We start from the raw sequence: 22,480 nt of genomic DNA on the forward strand, positions 1-22,480 counted from the left end.
TTCAAGTCCCATTCTGCAAGAAGGTAAGAGCTCTTTGGAGGAAACCTACCTTTTCCTTGAAATCTAAAACTTTTTGGAGAAGTATGAGCAAAGCGATATTTTTCATGATTACCGACTTTATTCCCTAAGAATGTATAATCTAGTGATTTTGGCTTTTGTCCTCTTCTCTTCTTAGTGTGAAGCACTGTACTTATATGGAGTTATGCTACTGGTCATTGACCAAAAGATTGAAGGAGAAGTCAGAGAGAGGATGCTGGTTTCTTACTACCGATACAGGTATTCCTGGGCTAGGACTCCACTTCCAAAACACTGCTGTTGGTAAAATGCGGTGTATGTCCCCATATTTCTTCTACTGTAAACAGCAGTAATCCAAGAATAGATAAGAAAGTATACGATTCTTCCAGGCACGGTGGCTCACGCCTGTAATCTCAGCACTTTTGGGAGGCCAAGGTCGGTAGATCATCTGAGGTCAGGAGTTTAAGACCAGTCTGGCCAACATGGTGAAACCATGTCTCTACTAAAACTACAAAAATTAGCCAGTCATGATGGTGGGCACCTGTAATCCCAGGTACTCAGGAGGCTGAGGCAGGAGAATCGCCTGAACTCGGGAGGTGGAGGTTGCAGTGAGCCAGGATCACGCTACTATACTCCATCCTGGGCGACAGAGCGAAACTATGTCTCAAAAAAAAAAAAAGTATAAGATTCTTATCTCTTGTGAGCATATTGTAGGAATGTAACAATTACGCCATAGTATATTTCATAATAGATTATAGATTGTTGTCATTTTCAGTTTGATGACTTAGAAAAGTTGTCATTCAGAGTCAGGTTGAAAGTGAATTCTTTCCCATATTTACATAGAAACAAGAACAAATCAAGCCGTAGCGCACATCCACAAATCATTTGTCGTGTATCTCTATACAGACCTGTGATTCTTCGGAAAGTGAGGTCTTGAAAACAGGAGCCATCTTAACCAGCTTTTTAATTTTAGTGTCTAACACACAGGTTTTCAATTTGTTGAATGAGCTAAAAATGGAATACCAGGTCAATGTTGGAAATAGTCAAGATTCAGAGAAGAAAGTGTCAATAAGGAGGAGTCAGTTAGGAGCTTGAGCTAAAGATGTAAGAAGTAGAATTAACATTTTCAAACTTAAAAATTAGGACAAAATAGACAAGGAGAAGGGGGTTCTTTGGGGACATTATACTTTTGGCAATACCAGGTACTACTGTGTCCTCAGCAGGAAATTAATCTTAGGCTCCTCAACTAGCCTTTTCCTTTCAGCTGCATCAGAGTGCAAAGGGAGTGTTCCAGCAGTGTTCATTCGTGCCGGTTTGACCAAGCTGTTTTAACATCCATGTTTTTAAAAATGAGATTTGAATGGCCTTTCCTATGTTTCTGAGAGTACCTGGAAAACAAAACTATAGACAGTGCAAAGAAGAAGAAAAAAATATTGGCTTGCCTAGCCCAGTTTTGAAAATATGGCTTTGTCCCCCTTTGGTACAACAGCTAATTCATTAGAATGTGAGCATTCATTATTGAAGTGACACTGAACACCTCCAAGTCACAGTCGTGGCAAAAGAGATCCTTACAGCGAATAGCAGGTCATCTCCAAGTCTAAGATTCTTTGAATCTAGTTCATTTCTTTCAGAGCTTACTATTCCACCTGGAAAAATCACAGACCTGTTTATTAGATCTCTGTAGAAGAAACAGCTTGCCAAGAAAAAAGTTAGTATATATTTCACTTTAAATTGACATAATATTTTAAAATTATTTTTTAATTTGTAAAATGTCAGGTTCACATTCTTTACCCACAATTTTCAAATCCAAAGAGCTCGGAAAAAATATATATACACACGAGTACACACGCAGCACACATGTACATATACATAGTAAATTCATTTGGCAGCAAAACCTGATCTAACCTGAAATCATTTGGAGTCAAAACTTGCTTGGAATAGGTGTGAGGCTATGTATAGTCTTCACCTAACTCAGTTTTGTAAATATTTATAAATTTTCCTCCAGAATTATTCACTTATGTTGATCATGGGATGCCAATTCAGACACTGCTGGAGTGTTATATTGTATATGATCTATATGCCATATTGCTTTCTTATATTTGATAAATGCTATATTCTGAAACAAATGCAGTCCCAAGGATTTTGGAAAAGCGATTAGGGACCTTTACATAGTATGAATACCCATCTTCTAAACAGGCTTTCAAAAATATAATTTCGAGGCCGGACATGGTGGCTCACACCTGTAATCCCAGCACTTTGGGAGGCCGAGGTGGGCAGATCAGTTGAGGTCAGACGTTCAAGACCAGTCCTGGCCAACATGGTGAAACCCTATCTCTACTAAAATACAAAAATTAGCCAGGCACAGTGATGGATGCCTGTAGTCCCAGCTACTCGGGAGGCTGAGGCAGGAGAATTGCTTGAACCCAGAGGCAGAGGTTGCAGTAGGCTGAGATCATGCCACTGCACTTCAGTCTGGGTCATAGAGCAAGACACCATCTCAAAAAAAAAACCAAAAGTTTGTATATACATACATAGCAAGACTCCATCTCAAAAAAAAAAAATACATATATACACACATGTACATACACATAATTGTGAATCTTGAGGATATAGATGGACCTATGGTCATATCTGAAACTGTATTGAGTCAAAGTAGAATGGAATTCTTCTGCTTCGTTAGACTTTTCAGTTTCTAATATGTGTGGTTTGGGCCTTTGTTTCCCATTGTGAATATGACTCAGTGCTGCTCGATCTTCTGCTGATTCAAATATGGATGATATTTGTAAGCTGCTTCGAAGTACAGGTTATTCTAGCCAACCAGGTGCCAAAAGACCACCCAACTATCCCGAGAGCTATTTCCAGAGAGTGCCTATCAACGAATCCTTCATCAGTATGGTCATTGGTCGACTGAGATCTGATGATATTTACAACCAGGTGGGAATTAAATCTGTTAAGACCTATTAAGACTGTTTAACAGACTGATTTCACTTCCCTCTTTAATTACGCCTTTCCTTCCTTCTTTCCCAAAAGAGTAAAAGCAGCTAGAACCTTTTAAAACCTTTTGAGCGATGCCCCAGGATGATAAAGGAAAGAGGGTTATTAATTTTGGCAGAATCAGAGATTTCAGGGTGAAGATGGGATTTGAGCTATTGGGAAGAAGATGCATTCTTTTAGTCATTCATTCAAGAAATAGTTATTGAGTGTGTGATATGTGCCCATTCACGTGCTCGGTGCTGGGGACCCATCACCGAGGAAGGCAGGCCGTGTCCCTGCCCATACTGAGCTTGTAGCTTAGGAAAGGCAGATGACAGGATTATAGTAAAGCAAGATGGGTGTCATCTTAGGGGAAGCACAGGGTGCCACTAGAGCATGCAGCAGTGGCAGCAACGTCACAACAGGTGACAGAAGGTAAGAGGAGTGCCAGGAAAGGAGGCAGCCTGAGCAAGGCTGTAAAGATCACGCAGCATTTGAAAATCATCCCTCTCCCCTTGCCAGTGTGTGTAGTATTCACTTCCTTTTAAAAAACACCAAAGAAAATTACCATTTGACTTCATTGTTCTGAAGAAAATGTAATTTTAGATGTTGTATTTTTAAATATTTGTAAAAATTATGATTAGGGAGTAAAGAGGCCTGTGATAACTGTGGATATCATTTATCACAGAATGAACCTGATCTGTGCAGTTCTTTAGGTAGCTTGTTAGGTTCTTGTGTGAATATGTTAAGTATAAATAAGAGGGTTTTTGTTGTTGTTGTTTTAAGACAATTCAAAATCAGAAGCTACCCACAGATGCCAGGTCTCTATAATAATTGTTGCCATTCATTGAGAATTCAGTCCAAACCAGCCACAAAGGAGGTTTTGTTCCTATACCATTTTCTCTGTTCCTCACAATAGCCCTGTAAAGTAGATGGCATTATCCCCATGTTGCTGTTGAGAAAAATAAGGCTTGGAGAGCTTAAATAATTTCCTCAAGTTCCTGTTACTAAGTAGCAGAACTGTAATTTCAATTTGGTCTGTGTGAATTTAGAGCATCTCATTCCTGATTGCCTCTCATTCCACGTCCTTCTGAAGGCAAGGTGCTTCCATTTCCTCCTTGCCCTATGATCTTTATTTTTATTAGCACAAGGGTTAAGCTATGGTTGTGCTGTGTGTCCACCCCACTCTCTGTCCTGCACCTCCCCCATCCCTGGTCATGGCTGATGGATCAGATTCTGTCTCCAGATAATTTGGAATTGGGCCTGAGAAACGGTTTCTGGATTGGAGTTTATCCACAACATGCAAAATACATGGCTTCATTCTGCCATGTATGTGGAGAGTAGCCTGGAGGGAGAGAAAAGTTGAGCTGACATATCAAGGGGAGAAAGAGAGAAGGCATTCCGGTTCCCAGCCCCAGCCCCTTCCTGTGGCCTGGCCACATTCCTGCCTACAGGTTTCATGTGACATGGCTATGTCTGTCCTTAAAACAATTTATCTCCTTTTCGCTTGTGGTAGCTCAAGGTGGCATGTGCTTTGTGCATCCAAAAATTTCTTTCTTTTTTTTTTTTTTGAGACGGAGTCTCACTCTGTCCACCAGGCTGGAATGCAGTGGCGCGACCTCGGCTCACTGCAAGCTCCGCCTCCTGGGTTCACGCCATTCTCCTGCCTCAGCCTCCCTAGTAGCTGGGACTACAGGCGCCCGCCACCGCGCCCGGCTAATTTTTTGTATTTTAGTAGAGACGGGGTTTCACCGTGGTCTCGATCTCCTGACCTTGTGATCCGCCCGCCTCGGCCTCCCAAAGTGCTGGGATTACAGGCGTGAGCCACCGCGCCCGGCCGCATCCAAAAATTTCTAGTACATGAGGGGATGGACTCCTGGGGAACACCAGCATTTAAAAGGCAGAAGCTGAGGACTCAGCAAAGGAGACTGAGAAGAGAGAGTGGTATCTAGGAAACCAGAGGAGGAGAGATTTCATTCCTCAGAGAATTTAAGTGAGAGTCTTAAAAAGAAGGCATCGAATTGGATGGTTGTGAGGTCATGAGCAACCTTAGGGAAGTCCACTGGGATGATGGTGGAGGTGAAATTTCAATGAGTTGAATAATAAACAGAAAGTGAGAAAATAGCAACAGTGAGTAGAGCCTGTCAGTTCTAAGCATTGTCTCCGATGGGAAAGATACAAAAATGAACAAGTGGTGGGAGACACAGGGATAGGACTTTTTTTTTTTTTTTAAGAAAAGACTTAGAATTGCAGTAGTCAAGAGCTAGAAGAAGAGGATATTATGGAGTTAGGGATAAGAAAGAAGACCTTGGCAAGCAATGGCACAGTCTGAGAAGGGCTTCCAGTGTCCAGGATCCTGAAGGGTGATGGGCTTTGGAGAAACTGATGTGTCTTATAACCAGAGTTTAATTCGAGCATATCTACATGCAGATGTTGCCAACAGCTTTCTGGGGGTGTCGTCTTGACATTGCAGGTCTCAGCGTATCCTTTGCCGGAGCATCGCAGCACAGCCCTGGCAAACCAAGCTGCCATGCTGTACGTGATTCTCTACTTTGAGCCTTCCATTCTTCACACCCATCAAGCAAAAATGAGAGAGATAGTGGATAAATACTTTCCAGATAATTGGGCAAGTATTGCTAATTTTTTTCCTCTACAGTAAATGTGTTAGAGAACTAACTTCCCATTCTTTTGGCCTTTAACCCAGAGGTTGTAATGTTGTAAATAATGGGACATAACATCACTTAGGTATAGTTGCTCTAAGTGTTTTGAGAATTTTTTAATTAGAACATGAAGGAATAAATGAGTTAGTAAAATTTCCTGAAGAACCCACTAGTCTTTTTCCAAAATGGATACTGTCAAGATTAAATCATTTATTAAATTATCTCTTGCTTTAGCTACTGAGATTACAACTAAGTTGTGTAAGAATTTGTTTATTCTTTTCTATTTTCTGATTCTAAGATAGCCGAATTCATCTAATTCGTCACTTTGTGAATAGGAATTTCACTTTAATAATAAAGTTTTACCTATAAGCTAACTGTAGTGGGGTTACTAGAGTTTATATTATTGCAAGGATATGCTTGTACCTTTGTAAGCATTGTTTCATTTACAAATATTCTTATAGGAATAAAGCTTGCTTCATACTTAATATATATGAAATGAAATATATGAAAACAAAGAGGCTTTAACAAAATGCAGGGAGTTGGATTATATTCGCAGGTAGCAGATTTTGTTCTTCTTCTATATCAGCTATTGAATCACATTAACTATCTGTTATGAGGGCCCTTCAATTTAATGGTAGTATGAGAACAGCCTACATTAAGAAGTGATGGTTCCTGGCCAACTGTGAATCATATTACTGAGCTCAGAGTTGAGCAACCAAGAGGAACACACTGATAGTGTGGCTTCATGTTCCTAAGTTTAATAAAGAAGTTTTGACCATGATACTGTAATTAAAAACGTATTTATTATTAAGAAAGACCAAAATCCAGTTACATGAAACACATAAGATACACACCTGAAAAACTACCCTGGCATACTGAAAATGAAGGGATTTTTAAAAAGATGTCCCAGGCAATTGCCAACCAATAAAACAACTGGTGAGAAAATATTAATATTACACGATAGAGAATTTCAAAAAGAAATGTTAATAGGTGTAAAGAGATCTTTACACCTATTAATGTGAATTAACAATCAGGAATACTTACCTATATATTTGGAAAATCTTGGTTTTTCATTGGAATGGAGTTTAAACATGGAGTGGGTATTGCCTTCTATAACATTTTATGTATCCAACCCTTTGCCTTGAAGTGGGTAGGAATTTAACAGATGCTGAATGTCTCCTCTTTCAGGTAATTAGTATTTACATGGGAATCACAGTTAATCTAGTAGATGCTTGGGAACCTTACAAAGCTGCAAAAACTGCTTTAAATAATACCCTGGACCTTTCAAATGTCAGAGAACAGGTAGGTTCTAATCTGGGGACATTCTCTAGTAACTGCAGGCCTAGTTTATGAAGTAGCAAATAAGCTAAGTAGATTTCCCAAGGAATTTGGAAGATACTCACTTAGACAATTTAATGCAATGATTAATAAAAGGCAAATTTTATAGGTTAGAATAACATAGGTAATTGTAGGTTTTTAAGTTACATGGTATATGTAAATTGGCGATTAGGATCCCGAGGAAGATTCAGTATAATCTAAGACAAATAAGCGTGCCGTATGCCCCAGATGACTTAGTTTACTTTTGCTTAAAGACTGTATTCTCATGGTCACAGTTGGTTGTACCAATAGCTGGAATTAATAATGTTTTTATGAATAGGATGAATGATGAAGGTGGTAACTGAATATGGATAATATGTCCTGTCACTGTAATTTAAATTTATCATTTCTGATGTGCTAAATAAGCAACAAGACTGAAGACATTCATTTTAAAGTTTAAATGGTTATATTCTATCTCTTGTTCTTACACAAGGCAGAAGGGAACATCCAAGTAGAGGAATAAAGATAAAATCTTGGGGAGCATAGTTAATATTTTTAAATGGTTATGTTCCTCATCCTGGCTCAGTTACTGAGTTTCCTGTGTGGATAAAACAATATTGACTCAAAAAAGTTCATCATGTTTTATTCAAATAAATTGAATTCCATAAATAATGCACAAAATAATTTCAATGTTGGCACATCTCCTGGAAATATATTAGAGAAAGTGGCACTTTGATACTTACCAACATCAGAACATTAATTTTTCATTGCTAAAATCCCTTTCTAAAATTGCATTTTCTCATTTGTGACGTTTTTAAGAGGCTTCTTGATACCATAGATTTCAACTAACTTGATGAGGTTGATGATGTTTAACGTTTGACTTGATTTAAGTAAAGCAGAATAACCAAAATTTCCAAAAAGCTGGTTTGGAAATTCATTTTTTATATACTAAGGTGTATTTTTTCCTAAGCTTTAGAAGAAGTCTTATATTTTAAGTGTTTCTGCTCTGTTCTGACTTCTTTGTCAACAGTATTAGCGAGAACAAGCAATTGAACTTCTGTCCTTATTTTCTTTTTCATCTAAGTTAAGAATAGAAGAGTTCTGAGGAACCACCTGGTCCAAGTCTCCGTCTGAAATTTGAAGAAACCCAATACACGGGGGTTAAGCCCCAAGTCACACCAAAGTTTAATCACAGCCAGAACTAGGATGTAGTCTCAGAATTCTAAGTTCAGTGCTTTTTTTCAAATGTGTTCAATAAGCCAGTTGTCTTTGAGCCCTATAAGTATAGTCCATATGTTCATCTTATATAGAAATGTTATCTTCGAACCCTAGAACTATAGACCATATGTCATTCATCTTATATAGAAATTACATAAAAATGTTAATGTTTGAGCCCTATAACTGTAGTCCATATGTCATTCATCTAATAGAAATGTTATCTTTGAGCCCTATAACTGTAGTCCATATGTCATTCATCCTATATAGAAATGTTACTATTTGTCAGTGAATTCATTTGAATGTGGTTTATTTTCAAGATAAATGACTTTTTAAATGTAATTGAGGTTTTTTATTTGTCAAGGCAAGCAGATATGCTACTGTCAGTGAAAGAGTGCATGCTCAAGTGCAGCAGTTTCTAAAAGAAGGTTATTTAAGGGAGGAGATGGTTCTGGACAATATCCCAAAGCTTCTGAACTGCCTGAGAGACTGCAATGTTGCCATCCGATGGCTGATGCTTCACACAGCAGACTCAGGTAATGCACAAAAGGGGTGGCCGTTTATATTGCTCCATATAAAGACTCAGAATCAGGACCTACTTCATGATGTAAAGTGATGTAGCAGGGAGAGAGGCCTTGAATGAGAAAGCTTTTTAAAGTTAGTCGTTTTTTGTCCACTTGGATAGGCCACTAGCGTACCTGAAAAGCTCTCCCCTGTCCCGTACTGTTAGATGCTAGCAAATAAGAGGACGTTTAGCTCTCATGTTCAAGGAGCTTGTCACTGATCAGACTGGGGAGATCAAATGTAGACATATGAAAAGATAGAACTGCAGATCTGTGGTAGGCAAATAATGCCTTCCAGCCCATGCCCAAAGATGTTCATGCCCTAGTCCCTGAACCAGTAGATATGTTATGTGGAAAGCGGGGATTGAGATTGTCTATTAGCTGACATTAAAGTAAGGAGATGTTTCTGGATTATCCCAGTGAACTCAATGTAATCATAAGGGTCCTTGCTGGGTGTGGTGGCTCATACTTGTAATCCCATCACTTTGGGAGGCCAAGTCAGGAGGAGAGCTTGAGCCTAGGAGTTCAGAACCAGCCTGGGTAACATAGTGAGACCCCCTCTCTACAAAAAGTAAAAAAATTAGCTGGGCATGGTGGCATGCACCTGTAGTCCCAGCTACTCGGGAGGCTGAGGTGGGAAGATCACTTGAGCCTGGAAGTTTGCAGCTGCATTGAGCCAAGATCATCCTACTGCACTGCAGCCTGAGTGACAGAACAAGACCATGTCTCAAAAAATATTATTAAAATAAGAGCCCCCCACCCCCTGGTTTTTTTTTTTAGACAGGATCTCAAGTCCCCCAGGTTTGAGTGCAGTGGCACAATCTCAGCTCACTATAGCCTCGACCTCCTGAGTTCAAGCGATACTCCTTCCACAGCCCCTGCAAGCAGCTGGGACTACAGGCAAGTGCCACCACGCCTGGCTAAGTTGTTTGTATTTTTTGTAGAGACAGTGTTTCACTATGTTGACCAGGGTGGTTTCAAACTCCTGAGCCCAAGCAGTCTGCTCACCTCAGCCTCCCAAAGTGCTGGGATTACAGGCCTGAGCCACCACACCCAGCCTATAAATAGGGGTCCTTAAATCAGGAAGAGGGAGGCAGAAGTGTCAGAACCAGAGAGACAGCAAAAACTTGACTGGCTGTTGCTGGCTTTAAGGATGGAAGGGGCCACAAGCCAAGGAATACAGGCAGCCTTTAGCAGCTGAAAACAGCAAGAAAACAGACTTTTCCCCTAGAATGTCCAGAACGAGCCCAACCCAGCCATCACCTTGATTTTAGCCCAGTGAGCCCCATCTCAGATTTGTCACTTCTAGGATGGTGAGAGAATAAATTTGTGTTGTTTTAAGCCACTGAGTTTATGGTAATTATTAGAGCAGCAATGGGAAACGAATTCAAGGTCCAAGGCAGTAAACAGACACCAGGTGTGTCAAACAGACATTTGGTGTGGTTTGAGTTCAGAGTAGAGAGGCAAACGTTGCTTGGGATAGGGGAGCAGAGGAGGTCAGGAAAGCCCCATACAGGAATCAGGAGCCAACCAGGCCTGTGATGAGGTTTTGAAGCAAAAACCAGAAGAAATTCTCAACTGCAGAAGTGATAGAATAAGTGATACAATTTTGGAAGTACAGAAAAACACATGGGCCCACTGAGTTGATGACCTGGCTGGACCAGAGTGCTCGTTTAGGGTAGACTGGGTCTTAGCCTTTTATGGGTCGTGGTCTCCTTCGAGACCTTCTAGCCACACAGTTTGACCATCAAGTTCAGATTGTGAGAAATGCCTCAACCTCTGGTTTAATGGTAGAAAAATAAGTAAGTTGAACTAACATCTCTGAGCTTGTTCAGGGCTGACACATTTTCTTATTCTTAGTAAATGCTGGATCAACACTAATTAACCAATACCTTCCCTCATCCAGGGCTGTATACCCCTACCCCTAAGAGGTGTGTCATTCAGCAGGCCTGTAAAGCCCTCTGCTTTTGTTTTCACTCAACCAACTTCCCTTGAGGACCAGCTCTGAGACAGGTACTGTGTGCAGCACTTCTTTGTTCTTTCAGATAAGACTATGTCTCTTTAAAAAACTGCACACGAGATTCCTCTGTAGCCTCCCTTTGTAACATGGCAGCCCCTGTCTCACAGCTGTTCCAGCCAAGATGACTTCACAGTCCCTCTGGCTACCGTCTGCCTCCACTTCCTATGGGTGGTCCACAGTGAAAACAACAGTTGGACTTCCTCATCCTTCGTATCTTTGAAAATGTGTGGAGTTTCCCCTCAGCCTTCTCTCCAACTTCTTAAACCTTTATCCTGAGAGCTGCTTTCCAGTTTGTTTCATCATCTTGCTTGTTGGCCCATATCCATTTACAATTTACCCACAGTATGAACACCATGGCTGGAGTTTTTAATCCCTGAATCTGTTTTTAATTAGTTGAGTTTATTTTTTACATAAACTCCAGTTCTAATTTGAGGATTTTACTACATTGACTCAGCTTTTAATCTTCTTTACCAAAAGTCTTGCATTCACAAGCGTATAAAAAACTCAAGCCCTCACTTTATCCTGTCATAAAACCAACTGGGGTTTTCTAGTGACTCAGCCTCATCTTCATCTTCTGTGTGACCCTGCCTGAGGGCCCTGCCTGTGTTCGGAAAGCCAGTAGTCTCCTGAATTTACACCCATGCCAGGGACAACCTTGGCTTGCCAGAGGTCTGTGGTTTTATCTTCAGCCACATTTGTCTTTCATTTTTGTGCCTGGCAGTTGTCCGACCTGATTGCACAGGGTCATAATTTATCAGAAACAAATGATTGGCCTATCTGATTGTGAGTCACATGTGGGAAAAGTAACCGCTTGGTTAACTTTTATGGAATTTCAGTCATGGTGTACAGAAAAGCAGGCCTATTCTCAGATTGCCTCCTGTTGCGTTGCTGGAGGCATTTCCCAGTCTTAGGATGCTTGTACAAAACCTTGTGAAGAAACATTCTCTGAGGAAATATGGGATGAGAAAGGCTGGCTGGCTACTGAAGTTTGACCCCAAAGTTCTGATGGCTCTGCAGTTCTCTGGGTGTGAATCCTTAAGGGTCAGATCTGAGAGAGATGGTCAGGCCCTGGGAACCCCAGAAGCAAACCTGGTTTATACCAAAAAGCTCAATGTTAAAGTACATTGAGGAATATAGAGTGTTTGTCCAACAACTGGGTACTTAACATTCCCTATGCAAACATGAAAGCAGATTAAAATCAGGAGATTTCTAGTTTAATTAAAATTAGTGTAAAGACAACTGGAACTCCTTCTGAGTTTGTTTGATTTTTGTTTAGTTAGGTAAATACGGAGCTGAGAATTTCCTCTTTGTGTAATCAGTGTCACTGATTCCAATATATTTCTTCCCAGATAGTTCTGGCAAATTCATGAAAAATCAGAACTCTGTGGTTTCCTATGAAACCTGAGCCTCTTTTCCAGGTTGTCAGGAGTCTCCTCCTGATGGAGTAACTTAGAAATCAGCATATAAGGTGACCTTCCACAGGCTTCATCATAACTAAAGCACCAAAACCACCCATGACATATACCTATACAACATTGTTGTTCTGTACTTGCCAGGCATCCTGAGATATTGATAGGGGGCAGGACTAGGAAGGCAGGAGGGTGCACATGTAATACTAGTATAACTACCATGGACCTTATACCTATCAGCTGTGAACTTGTTGACAAAGTCTGTTTAAGTCTTAGAGTTTTTATTTTGACTTTGACTTTATGTGTCTTTGTTCATTTTCTGCTGCTATAGCAGAATACCACAGAGTAGGAAGTATATAAAGAAGTTTATTTGACTCACAGTTCTGGAGGCTGGGAAGTCCAAGAGCATGGTGCCAGCATCTAGCAAGGGTCAATAGATGCCAGATAGGCAGAAGGACAAGAAAGTGGGTGCAAGAGAGAGCTCACTTTTATAACAAAGCCACGGTTGCAATAACTAACCCACTCCCGGGGTAATGGCATTAATCCATTCATGAGGGTGGACCCCTCATAACACAATTGCCCCCCGGGGCTCTACCTCTTAACACTGCCACAATGGCAACCAAGTTTCTAACATGAACTTTTGGAAGACGCATTCAAACCACAGCAGTAGCTTTGCCTTGTATTTTTGCCTTATTCTACTTATTCTTTCTTAGATAAATAATTTGCCTTATAAACCAGTCTAAGCAAATATCAGTATTTTTTATTCTATTCTTTTCTTTTAACTTGGCGTTTATTTCATTTGAAATGGTTTAGCTTGGCTGATAGGATGACCTAAGAATGAGGACATCCAGTATTTTTACCTTCAGTCAATCACTGCCTAATTTTGTGACCTTGGCCTAGTTGCTTTAAGCTCCCTTTGCCTGGGTAGTGGATAGTTCAGAAAACTGAGTGCCTGCCATGCCCTCTGGCCTCTACAAGGAGCAAGATGGCCACAGGTCTGCTGCTTCTTGTTTGGGGGTCCCTCGTCTTTGTGTGAGGAGCCTGTCCTTGTTGTGTCAGGCATTCCCCACGACCATTCCGGCTTCAGTGATTCACCACAGGACACAGAGGACTCAGCATCTAGTAGTACTCACTGCATGATTTATTATAGCGAAAGGATAGACGGCAAAATCTGCAAAGGAAAAGAGCACATGGGGTGAATTTGGAGGAATGAGGCACAACCGAGCATCCTCTCCCAGTGGAGTCCCACAGGGCACACTTAATTCCCCCATCAGTGAGTCGTGACAATGCATATGAAGTGTTGTCAACCAGGGAAGCTCATTAGACTCAGCTTCCTTCGGTTTCTATTGGGGGCTGCTCATTTAGGTAGCCTCTGCCCAGCACGTACCAAAGTTCCAGACTTCCAGAAGGAAAACGTTGTTTGTACAAACATTTAAGGCTCAGTGAGCTGATCTTGTGAGTTCTCAAAATGATGGCAGCTCTTCACGAAATTCAAGTTCCCAGATGCCAGTCAAGAGCCAACCTTGCAAACAGGCATCTCTAGGGATAGCAGTCCGTTACTGAATGGCAGGGATCAATGCCTAAAGCAAAAGCAACTCCAACAGACAGGACATGAGGAAGCCACCCAGCTATGAAGTATGAAGTAGTACAGCGAGGCTCTGCCCATTCATTTTAGGCAGTTGCTATAAACGAACCACAGAATGCTCACAAAATTTGGAAACGCTGTTCTACAGCTTGCGTTTTTTCATTCAACAGTCTTTCAAGGATGACACTCCGTGTCAGTTTCAACTGTCATTTAACAGTTTAATTGTACTCCATGGCATAGATATACTATGTTTCACCATCTTTTATTGATAGATATTTTGCTAATTACTTTTTAAATGGTTAAAATGAAGGAAGATATTTAAGAATTTATTTATTTCATAGATATTTTCTACACATTTAGTAAGCAGATAACACTTTTCCTATTTCTAGCCTGTGACCCAAACAACAAACGCTTTCGTCAAATCAAGGACCAGATTCTAACAGACTCTCGGTACAATCCCAGGATCCTCTTCCAGCTGCTATTGGATACTGCACAATTTGAGTTTATACTCAAAGAGGTAAAAATATTTGAATGAATATCACCACAGTCTTAGCTTTTTTATGCTTAAAAATATTAAAAAAAAAAAGGCTAGGATTACTTGCTCTGTCTCTGATTCAGGTACAGATTCGAGCTGTTGAGATAGTTCTTATAGTAAAAGAACAGGAATAAACATTTAACAAGCATGTAATGCCTCCTTTCACTGGGCATACAGTGATGGGGAAAGGTACACAAGATGGTAGAGGTTATAGCCTAATGGGGAATACAGACATTAATTAAAGAATCACTATAGGCCAAGTGCAGTGGTTCATGCCTATAATCCCAGCACTTTGGAAGGCCAACGTGGGCAGATCACCTGAGGTTAGGAGTTCGAGACCAGCCTGGTCAGCATGCTGGTGAAACCTTGTCTCTACTAAAAATACAAAAGTTAGCCAGGCATGGTGGTGCACGGCTATAGTCTCAGCAACTGGGGAGGCTGAGGCATGAGAATCTCTTGAACCTGGGAGGCGGAGGTTACAGTGAGCCAAGATCGCATCACTGCACTCCAGCCTGGGCAACGGAGTGATAACTTGTCTCAAAAAAAAAAAAAAAATCACACTAATAAAAATGTAAATACAAACTCAGATATTTGCTCTGAGGGAAAGGGATGTAGTTCTCCAAGTACCTAAAATAAAGTATCCTGTTGCATCCTGGTAGACTTGCATGAGAAGAGACACAAGAGTTTCTGAAGGGGTCTGGGGAAGGGATCTGTTAGTGTTAGCTAGACAAAGGTAGGGAGTGTGATGCAGAACATTCCAGTGACAGGAAGAATATCAAGTCTTCTTGGATAAGGAGGAGCATAAACAATTCAAATACCTGAAAGACCAGTTGGCTAGAGGGGAGTGAGAGAAAGGTAGTGTGAAATGAGGCTGAAAGGTAGTCAGGAGTCAGCTCATACTACGCCTTGCAGGACTTTGGTCTTTATCCTAGGAGCCATGAGAACCACCGAAAAGGGATTAAATAGGGTGGGTGATTTGCATTTGTACAAGGTCATCTTGAGGACTTTAAGGCATCTGAGTTCACTGAAGAAAATGGCTGAGGTTAGTCTTACCTCTAAAGAAGCCTATATGGGCATAATAAAAATGATGGGTACCTGGGAATGCCCAGGTTTTAAAACCAGTAACCCTGGGGGCTTGGATCAGGTGGGCCCAGGAACTACCCCGGACATTTATACCCATTTGGAACAGATCCTCATCTTGCTTCAGTTTGGTTACTGGTGTACTAGATGTTTCTTTATCTTCTAGGTGTCTGAGGACACTATATTCCCTTACTAAGTAGCTCAGAGAAAGTAGGTGCTGACTACTAACATAATGATAATGCCTGTGCTGAGTGTTTTCAGTGATTTGTCTGGGTATAATTTTATCAAATCAGATAAATGCTGTTCCTTTTTAATCTATTAATAATTTTAATGGTTTCCCTCTGAATAGCAAATAGTTATTGAATACCTACTCTATTCTTTGCTAGGTGCTGGAAATGTCAATATGAACAAAGTATGTCCGTACCATCTAGGAGCTGTCCTGTCAGTATAGTGGGGGAAGAAAGACAGATTAAGCCAAGGTGAAAAAGCAGGAAAGATCCAAGAACAAGAACCAGGTCAAAGCAAAAATGGCCTTTCAAAGGCAAGTGAAAAAATGCCCACAAGGGAGAAATGCCCAGTTGAGCACAGTGTCTCATGCCTGTAATCCCAGCACTTTGGGAGGCCGAGGCAGGTGGTTCACCTGAGGTCAGGAGTTCGAGACCAGTCTGGCCAACATAGCGAAACCCCATCTCTACTAAAAATACAAAAATTAGCTGGGCTTAATAGCATGTGCCTGTATTCCAAGCTCCTCAAGAGGCTGAGGCAGCAGAATCACTTGAACCCGCAGGCAGAGGTTACAGTGAGCTGAAATCATGCCACTGCACTCCAACCTGGGCAACAGAGCAAGACTCTGTCTCAAAAAAAAAAAAAAAAGAACGAAAGAAATGCCCTCAGACCAGTTGGAATTATGAACTGGAGCCCCAGGGACCCAAGAGTTCTATAGATAATGTATAGTTCAGCATTGTTGAGTGGAAATCAGGACAGACCTAAGCTATCTGATTGACCAAGCCTATATTTCTAACGATAAGTCTGTTCTCTGGAATCTATTGAAACAGAATGGACAGCTTCCTTCTGTCTATCTAGGTAGACAGGAAGCAAGACAGCATAAAGGAGTACCAACTCATGAGAGGTCTTCAGGAAAGCTCTGGTAAAAAGAAAAAAAAAAAATACCCAATACAAATTGCTCAAAGAAATGACATATTTGAATTTCTGACATTTCAGCTTGGTTCTTTAACCTGTGCTTCCTCTCTCCTACTTCCCATCCTGCACTGTTTATAGAATCACTTTCTGAGTATCCTACAGACACAGTAATTGGACCTGTGTTTCTTCTAATCTTTATATGACAGCGCATTTCCTAATTCAGGGACCATCCCCTATCCCAAATTCCATCCTGCAAGTTGTGAAACCTGTGAGTTCATGTGAATGTGTGTTTGAAGGGCTTGATGCCATGTAGTCTCTTACGAAGGCCTCAGGGTGCTCTTATGTTGTTGCTTTGCCATTGTCAAATGGCATTGATTGATCCGAGGGACTCAGAAAGTTAGGGTAGACTCTATAAATAATTTCATTATTCCTCATCCTCTCCCTCATCATTTTGTTGATTAGTCATTCTGTCCAGATCACTAAGATTCTTCCTCTACAGGCCCTGCAAAATTCCACAGAGCCCTGATTCTCCACCTGCAGATGGAGTCTCCCTATCCCATTGCTCGGCTTTTCAAGATTCATTATGATGCTGGCAAGTGAGGAATTTCTTAAGTGAGAAATAAGTGTTCATGCCTGTTTACCTCCTAAGAACCCAGTGTAAAAAACCATCTACCCTTGTCTGAGATGGTCTGTCCTTTAGTGAGAAATAAGTATGTTTTTTAAGTTTGTTTCAGGAAAAAAAAAAAAACCCAACCCTGAGTTACACCTTTTTCTTCTCTGCCCAAGACTTTGTAGAATTTAAATTTCATGAAGGAGTGAATTAATACACAGAATTAAGGTGATTGAATGGCTCATACCTATAATCCCAACAGTGTGGGAGACCAAGGAGGGAGGATCACTCGAGACCGAGAGTTTGAGACACCAGCTTGGGCAACATAGCAAGACCCCCATCTCTGCAAAACAATAATAAAGTTAACCAGGCATAGTGGTGCATGCCCATAGCCCTAGCTATTTGAGAGGCTGAGGCAGGGGGGTCACTTGAACCCAGAAGTTCAGGGTTGTAGTGAGCCATGATCATCCCACTGCACTCTAGCCTGGGCAACACAGTGAGACCCTGTCTCTAAAAAAATAAATAAATAAAAATAAACATAATTACTTGTATAATAATAAAAATAAACAATTAAACTTGTATAATAAAACAAAGAACTTTTGTAGTTAATTTAGTTCATTCCCCAGTCATCAGAGAAGGTAATACACAGAGTATCCCTGACTGTTTACATTAGAGTTGCAGACATTGTTGCATAGAAAGAACCATAGAGCAGTGGTCACAAATTTAATCTCACATTAAAAATGCTGATTTCCAGCCCTATTCAAGACTGCCTGAACCAGAATCTTTAGGGGTGGGCCTTGGGAATTTGAAAACTTTAAAGCCCTCCTCCTGGTGGTGCTGATGTGCAGTTGGTACGAGAACTACTGTTTTGGAGGTGGTCTGGCTTTGTCCTTGAATTTCTACAAAGTATCAGTGCCTAAGGAGATGACATCAGGGTCACTGTTAATTTACAGTGTAGCTTCTTATTTAAAATTTAAATTGGGTTTCCTCAATCTCTCTTCATAAGCTGCCTAGTCTGGATTTTCTCTTAAGTAAGTAAATCTTTTCTGTCACTTCAACAGATGTTCAAGCAAATGCTTTCAGAAAAGCAAACCAAATGGGAGCATTACAAGAAAGAGGGTTCGGAGCGGATGACTGAGCTTGCTGATGTCTTTTCAGGAGTGAAACCCCTAACCAGAGTGGAGAAAAATGGTAATTGCTGAAGAGGAAATACTGGTGTGTTTGGAATGTATGCACAGGTTATTTGAAACCTTGGAAACTGGCAGGTTAAAAAGGCTTTATGTTCTCATTATTGCATCCTATGATATTCCCTCTTTAGTGTTGCTAATAAAGATCTGAAGGTTAGTTTTGGCTGCGTCTCTTGGGCAATGTTCATATCCATTCTAGAGTTCGGGTTTTGTATCTTATCTTTGAAACGTGAGGTTAGGCTAAACCAGGGGTTTTGGTAACTCCAGTTCATAGACAAGAGTTTAGAGAGTCACAGTTGGCCTTCCCCTCCATGGTATGCAGAACTAATGTGTCAGTTTATGTGATTTGGGGAAAGGGGGGAAAGGATCTATAACTCTCATGATCTTCTCAAGAAGGATACATCACCCAAGAATGTTAGTAATCTACCAGCATAGATGATACCTAAAATTCTTCTGGTCTTACTTGATTCTTGTTCACCAATGCACCTGCTATCTAGTGGCAGAAGAGGGTACTGCAGACTAGTTTTGAAAAAACACAAACTCAAATTTTACTTTTAATGATTTTGATCCTACTTCTTCTAGGAAATTTTATTTATAGGAAAGTTCCAGCACCATTTCAAATTTTTATAAATAAGAAATTTCTAACTGCTCCCAAAAAACCATTCTGAATTTTATGGCGACAAACTATTTTTTTAATGCTTAATTTTGTTTTAACTATCCGATCGATTTCTGATGAAGTTAATTATACTGTAGAATTGCTTAGTAATGTAGCTTCTTGTTTAAAACTATTATTTTAATCAGTATGAGCTTGTGATTACTGTATTTTGGCTTTTGTTTATTTCTTTGATGCTGAGTGGTTGGTCAAAAATATATTTCCAAATTGTATTATTGTTCCTATAGGGAAGAGTCAGCCAACATATAATGATGTGATATAAACTAGAAACATGTTTTGCAGGTCACCATATTGTGATATGAAACCTGAAGTCTAGAATGAATATTATGGTTATCATATTGTGATCTGCAAAACAATCACGTGTAACAATCTGACCCCATTAGCTGTCTAGAATCAGTGCATTAATCTCTGTGATAGTTTCTTTTAGGCCCTTAAAAATACCAACTTTGTTTCAGAGATGAAATAACAATTTTACGTTTTTTTTCCGGCTGTATAGTTTATTACAGCTTAGGACATATGTTCACAATTTTTTCTCACCTTACAACCCTGTAGGATATACATCTTAATCCTTATTTCATATATATAAGGAAACTGAGGCTTAAACATGCAATCATTTGCTGAAGGTACAAAGGTGAAGAGCCTGGGTCTTGCTCATCTCAGACCCCAAATTTCATGCTCTTTCTACTACTCCATCGCTGCCCCTCAACCCTACAAAAATCTTCAAAATTATGAGTGTTCGTCATGCTAATTCTTGAAATAACTTAGATCATAAGTAAGTAAGGCCTTTTAATAATGTGGAACCACCTTAATAATGTGGAACCACCCCATTGATAAACAAACAAAAATTTTAGGGGATCAACTTGGTGAGGTAAAGAGCAGAGCTTTTGAACTTGGGCAGACAATTGTAAGTCCTGGCTCTGCCATTTAGTGTCACCCTGCATAGCATTCTCAGTTTCTCTGAGCATCAGCCTTTTTATCTGGGAAATGGCTAACAAATTCCACCTCCCTATATTGCTGTGAAGATTAAATACTTAGAACTTTGCCTGATACACTGAGGGTACTCAGAGCATGTGGACACCCTTCTCTTTCTCTACTGTATGAAATGTCTGCCGGTTCATAAGTGCAAATGGCACTCCCTGCATTGTTCAGACATCCCTGTGACTCATCAGTCACACCTTACACTTCTGTCATATTGGTCTCTTCTTTGCCCTCCAAGATATGCTCTTGTCATTCTTGCCCTGAAACCTCTGCCTGTGTCTGCCTTTCATCTGAATACTATACCCTTCATCTCTCCGATGATCCGGATCTTTATCTTTCCTCGCTTCGCCAGAAAACTCTCCCTGGTAACTAGGGACATCCTTCAGTTCCCTTCCAACTCTTCTCCACTGCCACTACCACCTCTACACTTACCGTTTATATAGCATGTACTTGAGCCTTTAGTATTTGTCTACCAAGTGTTATAGACTAAGCTATTTATGTAGAAAGTTTATTCTACTATGTCGCATGCTCCAGGCATTTTTATCGTTTGGAAAATTCCTAGTGTTAGGCCCCCGGTAAAAGCACTGAGGAACTGAATTTGTAAGATTATTTAGTTAAATTCAAAGCCACAGCTACAGGAATTCAAGGATTTCAGTAGTCTTTTCTTATTTCTGTATTACTAGAAAACCTTCAAGCTTGGTTCAGAGAGATCTCAAAACAAATATTGTCTTTAAATTACGATGATTCTACTGCTGCGGGCAGAAAAACTGTGCAACTGATACAAGCTTTGGAGGAGGTAAGGAAAGGCTTTTTAAAGGAAGGTTCTTGGATCGTGAATCACACCTTATGACCCACCCAGCAGTCTGTTCCTGTAAATATATCTGAGAGACTGTTTCATCAGAAGTAAAAGCAATGTGAATTAATATGTTTCCTGTAACAGATAGTGTCCTAAATTTGGGGAAATAAATGACTAGTATGAAGAGAATGGTAGCAAAAATTACAATATTTTAGGAAACGTGTAATCTTAGAAACATAATTATAAAAATAACATAGAAGCATTGGGCAAATTGTGATAAAGAGGTAAAAGCAAAACAAAATTGCATGTGTATACCATTTTAGAGTTGTAAAAAATTGTGTGCCTTGGGGAAAAAAAACCAGAAATGAATACATTAAAAAAAAAAATTATATAATGATCATATGCTTATAAGTGGTATATTTTCTTATCTGAAAAAATAGTTTATTGTTTTCTTTCAACTCAAAATGATTATATGAAAAAAATTATACCTCACCACTCTTAAATTTTAACTGTGTATTTAACTAGATTTAAAATGATAACTAAAAGCAGCAGAAAATAAACATAAACTCTTTTTTTTTTTTTTGAGATGGAATCTAGTTCTGTCACCCAGGCTGGAGTGCAGTGGCACCATCTCAGCTCACTGCAACCTCCACCTCCTGGGTTCCAGCGATTCTCTTGCCTCAGCTTCCCGGGTAGCTGGGACTACAGGCGCCTGCCACCACGCCCAGCTAATTTTGTATTTTAGTAGAGACGGGGTTTCACCATGTTAACCAGGCTGGTCTCGAACTCCTGACCTCAGGTGATCCACCTGCCTTGGCCTCCCAGAGTGCTGGGATTACAGGCATGAGCCACCGCGCCCGGCCAAAACATCATTTTACTCGTAATCTGTAACCCTATCTAATTGGTATGATTATATATTTTAGAGATATAATTAATACTGAAATCGTCAGAAGTAGTGTGCTTTATTTGAAGTGTTTTCAAGAACAAATGAGCACCATAGAGTCCATTCAGGATTTTAAATTAAGTATATTTCTGTAACACAGGTTCAAGAATTCCACCAGTTGGAATCCAATCTGCAAGTATGTCAGTTTCTTGCCGATACTCGAAAGTTTCTTCATCAAATGATCAGAACCATTAACATTAAAGAGGAGGTTCTGATCACAATGCAGATCGTTGGGGACCTTTCTTTTGCTTGGCAGTTGATTGACAGGTAATGTAGGCAGTGCTGGCATTTGCTGTAGATGAAAGGCCCTGGGAACATCTTCTTACCATTTCTCTTCTTTTACAGTTTCACATCCATCATGCAAGAAAGCATAAGGGTAAATCCATCCATGGTTACTAAACTCAGAGCTACCTTCTTAAAGGTAAGCAAAACACAATGAGATTCTCTGTTACTAGGAAAGAATTGACCTTCATTCATGCCTCATTCGTTACTTCAGCCCAAGATTTTATCCTTTTAGGAAGGTCAATAATTTCAATATTTTATAGACTGAAATTGTTAGCAGTTTTCCATGAGATCATAGTTTCAAAGATGCCAGAAATATTTAAAGTTTTAATTAATATAAGTTGGAATGTCTTCAGGAATACTATTTTATAAGTTGGAATATCTTCAAGAATGCTATTTTTAAGTGAAGAGTAGATTTTTTTTTAAGTTTTATCTGTGTACTAAAAATGTGAGTCTTTTGTGTCCTTTATTCCCTAGGCATGAATTAAGTCCTTTTACT

General features: G+C 40.0%; 1 protein-coding gene across 1 annotated transcript in view; it reads left to right on the top strand.

Annotated features, from left to right (window-relative positions):
• WASHC5 (WASH complex subunit 5) overlaps nt 1-22,480 on the top strand; it is a 66,460-nt gene that overhangs the window by 9,925 nt on the left and 34,055 nt on the right. Inside the window, exons 5-14 of the mRNA XM_017885933.1 lie at nt 176-276; nt 2,757-2,949; nt 5,462-5,614; nt 6,837-6,950; nt 8,545-8,716; nt 14,147-14,274; nt 18,184-18,313; nt 20,644-20,756; nt 21,800-21,966; nt 22,045-22,120. Of these exons, the coding sequence (XP_017741422.1) occupies nt 176-276; nt 2,757-2,949; nt 5,462-5,614; nt 6,837-6,950; nt 8,545-8,716; nt 14,147-14,274; nt 18,184-18,313; nt 20,644-20,756; nt 21,800-21,966; nt 22,045-22,120 (1,347 nt within the window). The remainder of the gene's footprint in view (nt 1-175; nt 277-2,756; nt 2,950-5,461; nt 5,615-6,836; nt 6,951-8,544; nt 8,717-14,146; nt 14,275-18,183; nt 18,314-20,643; nt 20,757-21,799; nt 21,967-22,044; nt 22,121-22,480) is intronic.

This window comes from Rhinopithecus bieti, unplaced genomic scaffold (genome assembly GCF_001698545.2).
Source record: "Rhinopithecus bieti isolate Rb0 unplaced genomic scaffold, ASM169854v2 scaffold_15136, whole genome shotgun sequence".
Lineage (NCBI taxonomy): Eukaryota > Metazoa > Chordata > Mammalia > Primates > Cercopithecidae > Rhinopithecus > Rhinopithecus bieti.